This window comes from Ochotona princeps, chromosome 21 (genome assembly GCF_030435755.1).
Source record: "Ochotona princeps isolate mOchPri1 chromosome 21, mOchPri1.hap1, whole genome shotgun sequence".
In the NCBI taxonomy this organism is placed as follows: domain Eukaryota; kingdom Metazoa; phylum Chordata; class Mammalia; order Lagomorpha; family Ochotonidae; genus Ochotona; species Ochotona princeps.
In genome coordinates this window covers 24,613,560-24,626,974 of record NC_080852.1, presented here as the reverse complement: position 1 = coordinate 24,626,974, position 13,415 = coordinate 24,613,560, and the positions used below count along the sequence as shown (strand labels likewise).

Genomic DNA, 13,415 nt, shown 5'->3' with positions numbered 1-13,415 from the left:
GATCATCAGCTGGGGGAGCTCGCCCACGACCCTCCGCCCAGCTGGAGGTGCTTTACTCAGGGCAAGCCACACGCATGCGTGAAAAGCACGTTTTTCTCCACGCTTTAATCCTGTGCCTTTGCGCGTACATGTAAATGCCTGCACCTGGTCTATGAGGCGCGCCTGGAGGGAGTACGGTAGAGCCCTGTGTGTGAGCAGCAGGCTGGCTCCTAAGAAGCAGAGTGAGTAGGGGGAGGTCAGAGCCACCCACCTGAGACCCCCCCACCCAGGCTACTGCTGAGTATGGGGGGAGGGGATGGGAGTGGGGCTGAGAGGGGACGGGCTGACCAGTTTGGGGAGTGCGCACCCTCCCAGCTTCCTGGGAGATGTAGTGGAAGTTAGGGAACGCACTGCACGTTCGTGGCTGACTCTGTCAGGCCTTGGGGGAAAGCTCTAGCATTGAGGGGGGTTCCTGGCTGGGCTCGGAAGCAGAGCAGGGGCCCGGGCAGTCGGTGCGGAGGTCAGTAGCCAGCGCCTTCCCTTCCGCCTGCAAGCCGCTGATGCGCAGAAGGGAAATCCTGGCATGTTCCTGTGGGGGGGAGGTGAGCCGGTGGGGCCTCCGGTCGCTTTTAAGGCGACTGCCCGCCCCGTCCCGCCTGCCGCCCTGCCCCTGCCTCCTAGCGCTCACTCCCCCAGCGGTCCTGCCCAGTGTGCCCGCCAGCCATGCTGGGACCCCAGGGCCACCTCCTGCTTTGCTTGCTGGCCCTCTGCCTGGCTGGCCCTGGCTTCGTCAAGGTACAGAAGGTGAGTAAGCAGGGCTGTGGGGGGCGGAGGGCTCACTCTGCCAGCCAGCAGGAAGGGACTGCGTGGATCCGGCATGGGGCTGGGGCCACACAGAGCAGCTGGCATCCAAGTGGCCCTGTCTGAGCAGGCCCCGGGCAGCTGGGCTATTGCGCCCACCCACCTCCCCTGGGGGAGCCAACGGCTGTGGCTGGCACCTGGGGCACGGGGCTGGGTCACCATTTGGCAGCCGGGTGGGGTGGGCAGCCAGCACACAGGTAAAGGAGGGAGTCCTCTGGCTCTTACCTCCCTGGAAGTGCTGGAGACCAGTGAGCTGGTCATGACCACTGCCCCGCAAACAGCAGCTACCAGAACCAACCTCCAACCCTTCCTGGCTTGAGATTCCCCATCTTGCCTGCCCTGGGTGGGGAACTGTGTCTCTGCAGATCCACCCAGGCCCAGGGGTGAGCAGGCTGTCCCCCTGGAGCTTTTGGGGGAGTCCTCCACCGTGCGTGTGATGCTAGAATCCCCTGACCGGGGCTTGCTTGCCTGTAAGATATGTCCCCTCAGAGGTCAAGTCCTGTCCTCTGGGATGGCTGCTGCTTTCCCTGTAGCCCTCAGATGTTATTTATTGCCCAGGACCCCACCACCAGGCAGGTGGGCACCAGGCAGTCCCCTTACAACACATACCAGAGCCCTGCCACCGCACACTCTTCCTCTTATACAGCCTGAATCCCTCTGGCAGGTACCATGGGAAGGGTCTTGCTGGAGCTGGAGACAGGTAGCTGGAAGGCTGCCAAGGTGGCTGGGCTGCTGTGCCTGTCTCCCCACATGTGTAATGCAAGGCCATGTCGCAAGCAGCGTAAGGAATGCATGGAATAACAGTGTATGTCGGCTTGGATGGTTAGAAATTTTTGCCCCTGGCCACCTGGAGGCTGCCATTCAGGGCTGGAATGGAGCCAGCCTGGGCCAGGGCATGGAGTCCGTGGGTCTTAGTGGGGAGAGAGGCCCCTCGTCCGCCCTTCCCAACACCATGTGTAGCAGGGACCCCCATAAGGACTGGACTGGGAGGTCCTGTGGGTCTTGGGCAGATTTGGGCAACACAGGAGAGTCTTGGCATGTGGCTGGTCCCTGTGCCAGGTATGTGCTGCTGAGAGTTATGCCCTAAGCTTAGCATAGAATGCAGGGGCTTCACTCAGGACCCAGTCCTGCCTCCCCATGTCCTGGGGTCCCCTCAACGTCCTGCAGCAGTATCGATGTGGAGGTGGACACCATAAACTTGATCCCCATTACGGGCTGGAGTGCCACTGCTGCTCTGGTCACAGTGGAGCCTGAGGTGTTCCTGGAGGGAGGACCTGACCACCAGCCCTTGGGTGTGGTCCTCAGAGGCATGCAAGTGGCAGGAGGAAAGCCTCTTCATCCATCACTGTCACACATGGTGACAAACGCCAACACCAGCACCCTACCTCGCCCAGGGTGGTTTTCAGCAGTGGCTTTGCCCCAGAGCCCTCAGCTGGCGCTGTGCCTCTTTATTCCAAGTGGGGGACTGCCAGACCCCTACCCCAGGCAGGGCCCAGTTGGCCTGGGGTAGGGGGAGCCTGCTGCCCACCCAGCCCTGGCTGTGAGCCCCCCCAGCTGCTCGCCTTCAGTGTTACCCAATTTCCTAGTTACCCCCTAGCTCAGCAAAGCTGAGGCCAGGAGAGGAGGGTACAGGAGGAGGGAGGGGGTGCGGTGAGACCGCAGGCTGCTGGCCCCGCAGTAGCATCGAGGCTGCCCCCAGCCACTTCCCTGTTAGCAGACCACAGAGGCATGAGCGGAAGAGGCCAAATCACAGCAGCACAGGGGCTGCTTGGGAAGAAAGTGCTGGGGCCGCCGTTTCTCCTCTCGTGCCCTGGAGAGTCACACAGCTGGACTGGGTCCTGGGCGAGGAGAAGGATGTGCGGGGGGCCAGTTCTGGGCCAGCCGGCCAGCCGCAACTTGCTCAGCACTTTTCAGAAGTTCCCAGCTGTGGGAGCCGGGCCTCTCCAGTACACTCTGTCACAGTTCACCTCCCTTCTGCCCCTGTGTGTCAAATACCCTAAGGTTGGGCTCTGCTACCTGGGGTGCATTGCTGCAGGCTTCTGAGACTTCACAGCCCCAGCAGTGGGCTCTGGGGGCATTGACCAGCCAGCCACAAGTCTGGGGTAGTGGAGAGAGGGGAACTGTGGGGTTACAGTTCCTTAGACCCATGTCATGGGGACAAACCAGATGCCTCCTGCCTTGCATGCCCACCTCAGGTGCTGGCCTCTTGCCTGCCCACCCCCTGCCCCCTGCATTCCTGGGCAGCTAGGGGCACATGTTGAAAATGCAAAAAAAAAAAAAAAAAAAAAAAAGACTACATTCTGGAGCTGCCTCCTCTCCTATTGCACAGGCTCATTTATACCTGCTCCTCGCCCAGGCAGCCCCCTGACATCTTTCAGTCCCCAAGAAGCTGCCCGGGTACCCCTTTGTGTTAGGTGCATGGACTCTATGGATGGGGGCTGTGCCCTGGACTGTCCAGTCCAAAGGCACGTGAACCAGACACCCTCCTGCTCCAGTGCTCACCCAGCCCCACTTGTCAAGCCTCAGGCTCTCCCGAGTCCCTGAGCCCCAGGTGGCAGAGCAGGTCCTCAAGCTGAACTAGAGGGCCCTGTGGGGCAGCCTAGTGGGGCCCCAGGGACAGGCTGCTGAGTGACGCATGAAGGGCCAGTCCCGTGTGTGCCCTACCTGTGTTCATGAGGGTCACTTGCTGCTGTTTTTGTTAAGATTTATTTTTTGGGCCCAGCAGCGTGGCCTAGCAGCTAAAGTTCTTGCCTTGAACACACCAGGATCCCATATGGGCACTGGTTCTGATCCCGGCTGCTCCACTTCCCATCCAGCTCCCTGCTTGTGGCCTGGGAAAGCAGTTGAGGACGGCCCAATGCTTTGGGACCCTGCACCCGTGTAGGAGACCTGGAAGAGGTTCCTGGTTCCTGGCTTCGGATCGGCGCAGCACCGGCCACTGCGCTCACTTGGGGAGTGAAACATCGGATAGAGGATCTTCCTCTCTGTGTCTCTTCTTCTCTGTATATCTGACTTTGTAATAAAAATAAATAAATCTTTAACAAAAGATTTATTTTTTTATTGGAAAGTCAGATTTACAGAGGAGAAAGAGCTTCTGTCCATTGATTCACTCCCTATGTGGCTGCAATGATTGGAGCTGAGCTGATCCAAAGCCAGGAGCCAGGAACTTCTTCTGTATCTCCTACATGGTTGCAAGGTCCCAAGGTTTTGGGCCGACTACTGCTTTCCCAGGCCACAAGCAGGAGCTGGATGGGAAGCAGGGCTGCTGGGATTAGAACCTGCACCCATATGACGAGAATGTTAGCTACTAGGCTTCTGTGCCAGACCCCAGAGAGATGATTTTTTTTTTAAAGATTAATTTTTTTTTAAGATTTATTCAGTTTATTACAAAGTCAGATATACAGAGAGGAGGAGAGACAGAGAGGAAGATCTTCCATCCGATGATTCACTCCCCAAGTGAGCCGCAACGGGCTGGTGCGCGCCGATCCGAAGCCGGGAACCTGGAACCTCTTCCAGGTCTCCCACATGGGTGCAGTGTCCCAATGCATTGGGCCGTCCTCAACTGCTTTCCCAGGCCACAAGCAGGGAGCTGGATGGGAGGTGAAGCTGCCGGGATTAGAACCAGTGCCCATATGGGATCCCAGGGCGTTCAAGGCGAGGACTTTAGCTGCTAGGTCACGCTGCCGGGCCCCCAGAGAGATGATTTTATTAAACTAATAACCAGGGAAACAATTTTATTAAACTATATTGCGGCTATCATCCATGGTTTTAGGATGACATGCTTTGTCTAAGAACATACAAACTTCTATGTCCCAAAAAGCCAAGGTGACAAAGCTTTTGTTCATTATCTTAGAGGGAACCAGCAGTCTCAGGGTTGATTTTTCTGTTAAAGAAAGCCAAAAGCGAGAACAACACAGTCAGTGAACAGAGGGAGAGAGGAAGGGGTAGCCTTGGGGCTGGAGGGGACTTCTTTCACTATTTAGGACCAGAAGGAGATGTGAAGGAGCAAGAACATTGGGACTTGGTTGCTTCAAGATAAACCATCACACCGAGTGTTCTTGGCTTGTGTAAGCCCCTAGTCCGCAGACACTCAGCTCCATCCCACATTGGTGAATCGTTCTGAGGACTTGGGCCGTGCTCTGCTGCTTTCCAGGCACGTAAACAGGGAGCTGGATCAGAAGTGGAGTAGCTGGGACTCTAGATGGCACACATGTGGGTTGTGGGCACCATAGGCAGGGGGATAACCTGATAGGCCATATTGGCCCCATTTTTTTTTTTAAGATTTGTTTATTTGAAAGAGAATCATTCATCTGCTGGTTCACTCCTCAAATGGCCACAACAGCTGGGGCTGGGTCAAGCTGAAGCCAGAAGCCAGGGACTACTTCCAATTGTCCCATGTGGGTACAGGGACCCCAAGCACTTGGGCCATCTTCTGCTTAAGCCAAGAGGCTGTAAGCAAAGAGCTGGATCAGGAGTGGAGCAGGCGGGACTCCAACCAGTACCCATACAAGAGAGCAGCGCTGCAGGCAGAGGTTTTGCTTGCTACTCCACAGCACTCCACCTGTTTGTTTCCAAATGTAGAGCAAAAACAGGCTGCAAGAGTAGGTCTCTGACTCGCACCATTACCCAGTGACTGGACAAGGCCACTAGCCAGGGCTGCGTTGGGACAAGGTATCTGGGTTCTTATGTCAGATGCTACAGGTCCCAGGCCAGTGGGGTGGTGTGCCGAGGCCTTGCTGTGCTTGCTGTATCCCACTCAACAGGTGAAAGGTTGAAGCCTGAGGGACATGAGGTTTGCTGCTGACCTGGACCGCAAGCTCCATGGCGGCTCCATGGCCCTCACATCACGCCCTGCCCTTGGCCTAGGTGCGGTCCAAGCGCTGTGATGTGAAGACCAGGTTTGTCACTCATGTCCCCTGCACCTCGTGTGCGGCCATCAAGAATCAACTGTGTCCCTCGGACTGGACTCCCTATTTCCCAGAGAAGATCTCCCAGGGCTGCCGGTACGGGGGTGCCCGTGTGCTGGCAGGGAGCAAGAGCAAGGCGCCTGCAGCGTTGATGGAGTCCCCAGGGAGAGTAGGGAGTGTTGGCTGGGTGCCTGTAGGGAGAAGGGTGGGAGAGAGGGAGAACCCTGACAGCATGGGGGGCTGGGGGCAGGGGGCCCTCAACGTGACCCTGCACACCCTCTGTGCCCAGCTACGAGGTCCGGCTGGGGGACTCCCTGATGTCCATGAGTGGCTGCAGCCTGGAGTGTTGGAAGGATGTTGTACAGAAGGCCTGTTGCCCTGGCTACTGGGGGTCTCAGTGCTATGGTAGGGGATGGTCCCGCCCTGGGCTCCCCAGCTGCAGGTGCTGCCTGCAGACCAGCCCCGGCTCCTTCCCCCCTGCCCTGATCTCCCTGCCACCACCTTCCATCACCCAGGTTTAGCCTCCTGGCTCTGACTGCCCTGGGGTGAGGGTGGGGTGAGTGTGGAGCCCCCTACCACAGCTGCTGAGGTCCAGGGCAAGGCAGAGGCGGGGGACTGGAGCCCAGTTGTGGGGGTGCGGTCCACAGAATGCCCTGGAGGTGCTGAGACCCCATGTAATGGCCATGGGACCTGCCTGGATGGTGTGGCTGGGAACGGGACCTGTGTGTGCCAGGTGAGGACTGGACAGGGCTGGGCATGGGGCTGGGAGACACCACATTGACTCGGGGCATCTCCCACTAGGAAAACTTCAGTGGCTCAGCCTGCCAGGAATGTCGGGATGCCACCCACTTTGGGCCCAACTGCCTGTCGGGTGAGTACTTGTAAGCCAAGGGAAGCGGGGCAGGGGTGCAGCCGACCCCTCCCAGGCTTGCTTTTGTTGCTCCCTCAGCCTTTGTATGTGATGAACTCCGTAATGGCCTCCTCCAGGAAGCCCTCTCTGAACCCCCTTCCCTTCAGGAAGCTCTGGAGGCCAGGTGCCTGCTCTGGGCCTCTAGCATGCCCATAGGCTGAGCTGCCTGCTCTGGGCTCCTAAGGCAGCACCTGCAGGGCTGAGTTCCAAAGCACAGAAGCGTTGGGGGGGGAGGGGGGCTGCCCTCCTACTTGTGCCTGTCTGTCACTTCCAGTGTGCAGCTGTGTACATGGTGTGTGCAGACACGGGCCCCAAGGAGATGGCAGCTGCCTGTGCTTTGCTGGATATACCGGCCCACGCTGTGACCAAGGTGAGCATCTGCTAGCGCAGTCCAGGTACCACCAGGGCCTTCTGTGGCCATGGCCCAGGGTGACTGACCATGCGCCAGTCTTGAGCAGGACCTCTGCCTGTAGCCTGGCCTTGGGGAGTGGGTGTCATCCAGGAGCCAGAGAGGGCAGGCTCTGCTGAAAGTCACACAGCAAATTAGCTGGAATGCCTCTGCTCCCAGGCTTCCCAACCAGCTGAGACCTTGGACCTCCCAGCACTCTCTTGTCTCCCTCCACAGAGGTACCCGCCTGCCAGGCCCTGCGCTGTCCACAAAACTCCCAGTGCTCGACAGAGGCCCCCTCCTGCCAGTGCCTGCCTGGATATACTAAGGAGGGCAACAAATGCCTGCGTGAGACCAGGAGTGCCAGGCGGGGGCTGGGAGGGTAGGCGGAGCTACCCCCACTCACTTGAATGCTCCTTTCCCTGGCAGCACCCAACCCCTGCCAGCCCTCGCCCTGCTCCCCACTGGCCCAGTGCTCTGTGAGCCCCATGGGACAGGCCCGCTGCTACTGTCCTGAAAACTACCATGGGGATGGGACAGTGTGTCTGCCCCAGGACCCATGCACCACCAACTTCGGGGGCTGCCCCAACAATTCCACTCTATGTCTGTATCAGAAGCCTGGCAAGGTGAGCCAGGAGCCCTCCCAGGCCCACACTGGCTGCAGGACCTGGATGAGCCCCAGGGCCCTTGGGGGAGGATGCAGGGGCCGGTGTAGCAGACGCCGGCAGTTTTCATGGACGGCCATGCTGTCTTCTGCTGCCCCTACCAATGGTCAGGCCATCTGCTCATGCCAGCCGGGTCTGGTGAACATCAAGGAGAACCCAGCTGCTGGTTGCATTGCCCTGTGCCATGGCCGCTCCTGTGACCAGTCAGCCACCTGCCAGGTGACCCCCAATGGGAAGACCAGGTAGGCACAGTGACATCAGTGGGCATAGCAGAGGAGGTGGGCTGGGCAAGTGGGCCTCAGCTAAGGAGCCTTGCAGTTAGGGTGGGGGCCGGGGGTGTGGAGGTCACTGGCCATGCCCCCACCCTGACCCATTCTTCCCTGGGCCCCCCAGTTGCGTGTGTAAGGAGGGCGAAATAGGGGATGGGCGTGCCTGCTATGGACACCTGCTCCATGAGATACAGAAGGCCAACCAGAAAGGCCTGATGATCCTGCGGCTTCAAGTGGCCATCAGCATGCTGGGTGCGTGAACGTGACCGCCAATGTGTGCCTAGGACCCGGCTCCTCGCCCCTGGCCCAGCTTCCCTGGCAGGGAAGTAGCAGGAGGGTGTGGTAGGGGAGAGCCAGACCAAATTCTGCTAAGACTCCCAAGGAGTTCCCCAGACCTTTCCTGACTTTCCTCTTCTGCTGCCCCAGAGCAGGGCTGCCGAGAGATCCTCGCCACGTCCGGCCCCTTCACAGTGCTTGTGCCGTCCATCACATCGCAGTCCTCCCTGTTCCCCAGGACCATGAACGTGAGCTGCAGCCCATGGCCCAGCTGGCTGCTCCCAGCCCCTGCCTGTCCCCTGACCCCTCCATCCTGGAGGCTGCCCTGGTGTCAAGGCTCTGGGAGGGTCCCTGGTGTGCTATGTGGGCAGGATGGCATTGGCTTGTGTGGGCTGAGTGCCATCTCTCTCCCTGCTGCCCTCCCCTGGACTCCCTCCCCCTCCCTCTGCAGACCTCTATTGCCCAGCAGCTCTGCAGGCAATACATCATTGCGGGGCAGCACCTTCTGGATGACACGAGGTCCACAAACACATACAGGTGGTGGACGCTGGCTGGCCAGGAGATCACCATCTCTGCGAACCGCTTAGTAAGAGGGGACAAGGTCCCAGGTGGGGAGAATAGCCCTGGGGGGGAGAGTACGGAGATGGGAAGGTGCACCACAGGTTAGGGGGCTGCCATGGGGTACAGCTGGACACCCAGTGTCTCAGCCGAGGTACACCTATAAGTATGGCAGCCAGTCCCAGCAGATGGGCAGCATCCAGAAGACCAACTATGTGGCCGCCAACGGTGTCTTTCACATGGTGAGCGTGCAACGCTGGCAGCCATTTGCCGGGCTCACCGTGGACTCAGAGGTGAGTGGGTGCCTTCCCTTCCCCCTCTCTCTGCTGCTGGGGGACTTCGGGCCTGCACAGGATTCTGGGCAGGGATGCATGGCCTGCCTGTTCCCCGAGGTCCTCATAGCTGGCACTTTCTACAGAGGACCATTGGCCAGATCCTGGCCTCTAAGGAAGTCTTCAGCCGCTTTGAGACCATCCTGGAGGTGAGTTGGCAGGGGGCAGGTGGGCAACCGGGCCCATGTGGGATTAGGAGTCAGGACCTACTTTGCTCCCAGCTCTGCCTGGGGTCCCAGGGTGGTGTGGGCCCATTGCTTGTATCTTCTGCTTGCCATGTGGGAGTTCCCACCCATGGACCCTGGGCAGTGGGACCTAGGCAGGTGTCTGGGCCCCCTGAGTACCCCCTCCTGCTGCTGCAGAACTGCGGATTACCTTCCATCCTGGAGGGGCCCGGGCCCTTCACAGTCTTCGCCCCAAGCAATGAGGCCGTGGACAGCCTGCGTGATGGCCGCCTCATCTACCTCTTCACAGCTGTAAGCATCTTGTGGAAGGAGGGGCTTGTGCTGCTGGTGCTGTTGGGCACCTCCCCCCGTCCAGCAGCTGAACCCTCTTTTGCTTGCCAGGGGCTGTCCAAACTGCAGGAGCTGGTGAGGTACCACATCTACAACCATGGCCAGGTAGGAAGCGTGTGGGGCTGGGGTGTGGTGTGCCCTGCCCCCCTGTTCCCCTGCCCTCCCCCACAGACTCCCCACAGAACTGGGGAGCTGAGTGTGGAATCTGATCTTCCCAGCCCTTGGAGTGGGGGGACAACTACCACTATCTCTTCCTTCCCCCTCCCCTGCTGCCATCTGGACCCCCCTTAGCACAGAGAGAGGCAGCTGTGAGGTCATCAGGCGAGGTGTGGCTTCGCCTGCCTCAAGCCATCTGCCTCCCCACAGCTGACCGTGGACAAGCTCCTCTCCAAGGGCCGTGTCCTCACCATGGCCAACCAGGTGCTGGCTGTGAACATCTCCGAAGAGGTGAGAGTCAAAGGCTTTCAGGACGAGTGGTCTGTAGGTTTGGGACCTTGTGGCGGGCAGAGTGCCCTGTTAGGCTCTGTTGGGATTCACGGGGTGGAGGAGGGGGAGTAATACAGGCCAAGTTCTCCTGAGGACCAGCAGGGTGAGGGGCCCCCAGCAAGAGGGAAAGCCACTGTGGGGCAGAGTGGAGGCAGATGAGGTGGGCACAGCTGGTTGGGCTCAGCCTTGAGGGAATGGAGGCTGTAGGGGTGGAGCTGCGCAGCCAGGGCTGGGCCGGCCATGGCACACCAGCGGCCTCTTGTGCAGGGGCGCATCCTACTGGGACCCGAGGGCGTCCCAGTGCGGACAGTGGACTTGCTGGCAGCCAATGGTGTGATCCACCTGCTGGAGGGCATCCTGCTGCCGCCGACCATCCTGCCCATCCTGCCCAAGCATTGCAATGTGGAGCAGCACGAGATCGTGGTGGTGAGCCCTGGCTAAGGAGGCCGCACCCTCAGGGGCAGCGCCCCATATCAGTCCCTCCTTGGAGGCCACCACAAGCCAAGTCCCTGGGCCTGGATGACTTCTGGGAGAAAGACTGATGCTAGCTCGCAGGGCTTCTGGTCTTTTGGGAACAGGCCTGGGGGTGGGGGCGGTGTTGGGGTGGGAGGGAGTCCGGCTAACGTGGTCACTCACAGCTCTCTCCTGGCGCAACGGAACCCCTCTCATCCATTCTGTTATGAGGTGAATCCCTTGGGACCCTTGAAACCTCTCCCCACTCTCAACACTGACACATGAAGGCCTGAGTTACAATACGAGCTTTGGTGGGGACACAGCATTCTGAGACCTTAGTGGGTATTGAGTCAATGGGTGGGCATGGGGACTGTGAGCCCCAGCTTTGGTGCCAGCCCCTACCCGGGGTCCCAGCAGTCATGGCATCTGCCCTCTTGGTGCCCCTGCTCCATCCATGAAGGTTCCTGCCCTGCTGTCACTGGCTCAGGACTCTCCCCTGGCCTCCCTGCAGGTTCCCGAAGGCCGCCCCCCCATCCCAGCCTCCCTCCCCCCTGCTTGGCTGTTCCCCTCCTCTCCGCTGCGTGGCAGAGTAGAGTGCTGTCCTCTGGCCTCCCTGTGGTCAGCCCTGCCCTCTCGTTCCTCAGACTTGGGCTCAGTGTCATGGCCAAGGTTTGCTGAATGAATCCACACTAACTGCTCTGCCCTTTCTTGCCTTGCCCTGCCCTGCCCAGGGCTCCTGTGTGGACTGCCAAGCTCTGAACACCAGCACCTGTCCCCCGAACAGCGTGAGACTGGTGAGCACCCCTTGGTCCAGCCTCAGGGCTCCCTGCTGAGGTTTCTAAACACCTCACGTGATAGCGGGGAGTAGGGACTGGGAGACCAGGCCAGAGCTTTAGGCTTCATGGAGGAGCAGTGTGAGCCCCAGGGGCCTGCCCAGGACTGGCCCTGCTAACTGGCTGGCATGACCCATCTCCAGGACATGTTGCCCAAGGAGTGTGTCTACACCCACGACCCAGCAGGGCTCAACGTGATGAGGAAGGGCTGTGCCCAGTACTGCAACCAGACCGTCACAGTGAGCCTAGGCTTGGTGCTTCTAGCCGGGGGTCCCCAAGCCGGGCTGTGAGCAGTTGCCGTGGAGGGGCCAGCCTCACTTCCTTGCCCTAGAGATGGCGACTGACCCAGGGGAGGTGAGACTCAGGGTATGGGACCCACCCTGTCTCTTACAGAAGCTCGGCTGCTGCAGAGGCTTTTTTGGGCCTGAGTGCACGCAGTGTCCTGGAGGGTTCTCCAACCCCTGCTACGGCAAAGGCAGCGTGAGTCTCCGGGGGCAGGGGCTGGGCAGCCAGGGCTCGTTCCAGGTTGGCTGGTGATTGGCCATGTGTCTGAGCCAGGCCTGCATCTCTCTGGCCTTGGTAATGGAAATTATTTGCAGTGTTTTATCTAGACAGCATTACTAGGTACATTTTTTTGGCATCTGCAAAAAGGCTCTTTGCCAGTAGTTATCGTGGGTGTTCAGTTTTTGCCACTCTGTGTATGTATTTTTAAAGATTTATTCATTTTTTTATCAGAAAGGCAGATTTATAGAGAAAAAGACACAGAGAGGATCTTCCTTCTGCTGATTCACTCCCCAAATGGTCACAATAGCCATGCTAAGTTTACCCAAAGCCAGGAGCCTGGAGCCTCTTCTGGGTCTCCCGTACAGGTGCAAGTTCCCTAGAACCTAAGCCATCCTCCATTGCTTTCCTAGATCATAAGCAGAGATCTGGATCAGAAGTAGAACAGCTAGGACTAGAACCAGTGCCCATGGACTGCTGGCACTTATAGGTGGAGGATTAGTCCTTTGAGCCACTGTGGCAGTCCTGGTTTTTTTGTTTTGTTTTGCCACTTTGAATATTGGGACTGCTTCAGTGTCTGGCAATGGAGAGTTCCATCTCCCTAGGTTGAGCAGAAGTCACCCACATAGCTTCCAGGGCAGGATGCCTTTTAGGGAGCTAATTCTTCAGCAACATCAGTGATTTTTAACGGTCACTGTGTCAGCCATCATTTTAGCATAGTGGGTTAAGCTGCCACTGTGATACTGGCATCCCATATGTGCACTGGTTCAAGTCCCAGCTGCTCCACACCAGATCCTGTTCCTTGCTAACACACCTGGGAAAGCAGGGGAAGATGGCCCAAGCACTTGGGCCTCTGCACTCACATGGGAGTCCTGGAAGGAGCTCCTAGCTCCTGTCTTGGGCCCAGCCCAGCCCTGACCAGCACCACAGTTTGGGAAGTGAACCAGCTGATAGAAGTGCTTACATACTCCCTCTTTCCCTCTCCCTCTCTCTCTGAAACTCTGCCTTTTGATGGGTGGGCTCTTGGGGGAGCAGAGCTGAGAGCTGGCCTGTGCAGGTGTGGGGAGTGGCAGTGGGGGAGGGGTTGCAGGGTTCTTCTGCCCCGGCTGACCCACCTGCCCCCCTCCAGTGCAACGATGGGATCCAGGGCAACGGGGCCTGCCTCTGCTTCCCGGACTACAAGGGCATCGCCTGCCACATCTGCTCCAACCCAAACAAACATGGGGACAAGTGCCAGGAAGGTGGGTGGCTGCAGCCCAGGCCGCTGCCGGAGAGATAAGTCCTCCCAGAAAAAGGGATTGGTCCCCCCAGGAAAGGGGATGGAAGCCAGAGACAGTGTAAGAAGGCTTAAGTTTATACGCACTCTCCTTACCCATGCCAGGAAGAGAACTGTAGTGTAACCTAAAGCAAGCAGACTTGAGGTCAGACCCATTGGAGAACTTCCTGGTTGTGGTATAGAGGGAAAGGCAGTGGAAAGCAGGT

At 58.8% G+C, this 13,415-nt stretch overlaps 1 protein-coding gene across 1 annotated transcript in view; it reads left to right on the top strand.

Moving 5' to 3' along the window:
• The first annotated feature begins 626 nt into the window (after positions 1 to 626).
• STAB1 (stabilin 1) overlaps positions 627 to 13,415 on the top strand; it is a 27,089-nt gene continuing 14,300 nt past the window's right edge. The window contains exons 1-22 of the mRNA XM_058678509.1: positions 627 to 783; positions 5,707 to 5,843; positions 6,037 to 6,152; positions 6,395 to 6,480; positions 6,549 to 6,618; positions 6,932 to 7,027; positions 7,283 to 7,393; positions 7,475 to 7,671; positions 7,822 to 7,952; positions 8,104 to 8,231; positions 8,406 to 8,503; positions 8,707 to 8,841; positions 8,963 to 9,106; positions 9,232 to 9,294; positions 9,508 to 9,621; positions 9,712 to 9,765; positions 10,027 to 10,107; positions 10,414 to 10,572; positions 11,331 to 11,393; positions 11,576 to 11,671; positions 11,826 to 11,912; positions 13,063 to 13,174. Of these exons, the coding sequence (XP_058534492.1) occupies positions 703 to 783; positions 5,707 to 5,843; positions 6,037 to 6,152; positions 6,395 to 6,480; positions 6,549 to 6,618; positions 6,932 to 7,027; positions 7,283 to 7,393; positions 7,475 to 7,671; positions 7,822 to 7,952; positions 8,104 to 8,231; positions 8,406 to 8,503; positions 8,707 to 8,841; positions 8,963 to 9,106; positions 9,232 to 9,294; positions 9,508 to 9,621; positions 9,712 to 9,765; positions 10,027 to 10,107; positions 10,414 to 10,572; positions 11,331 to 11,393; positions 11,576 to 11,671; positions 11,826 to 11,912; positions 13,063 to 13,174 (2,359 nt within the window). The 5' untranslated portion in view covers positions 627 to 702. The remainder of the gene's footprint in view (positions 784 to 5,706; positions 5,844 to 6,036; positions 6,153 to 6,394; positions 6,481 to 6,548; positions 6,619 to 6,931; positions 7,028 to 7,282; positions 7,394 to 7,474; positions 7,672 to 7,821; positions 7,953 to 8,103; positions 8,232 to 8,405; positions 8,504 to 8,706; positions 8,842 to 8,962; positions 9,107 to 9,231; positions 9,295 to 9,507; positions 9,622 to 9,711; positions 9,766 to 10,026; positions 10,108 to 10,413; positions 10,573 to 11,330; positions 11,394 to 11,575; positions 11,672 to 11,825; positions 11,913 to 13,062; positions 13,175 to 13,415) is intronic.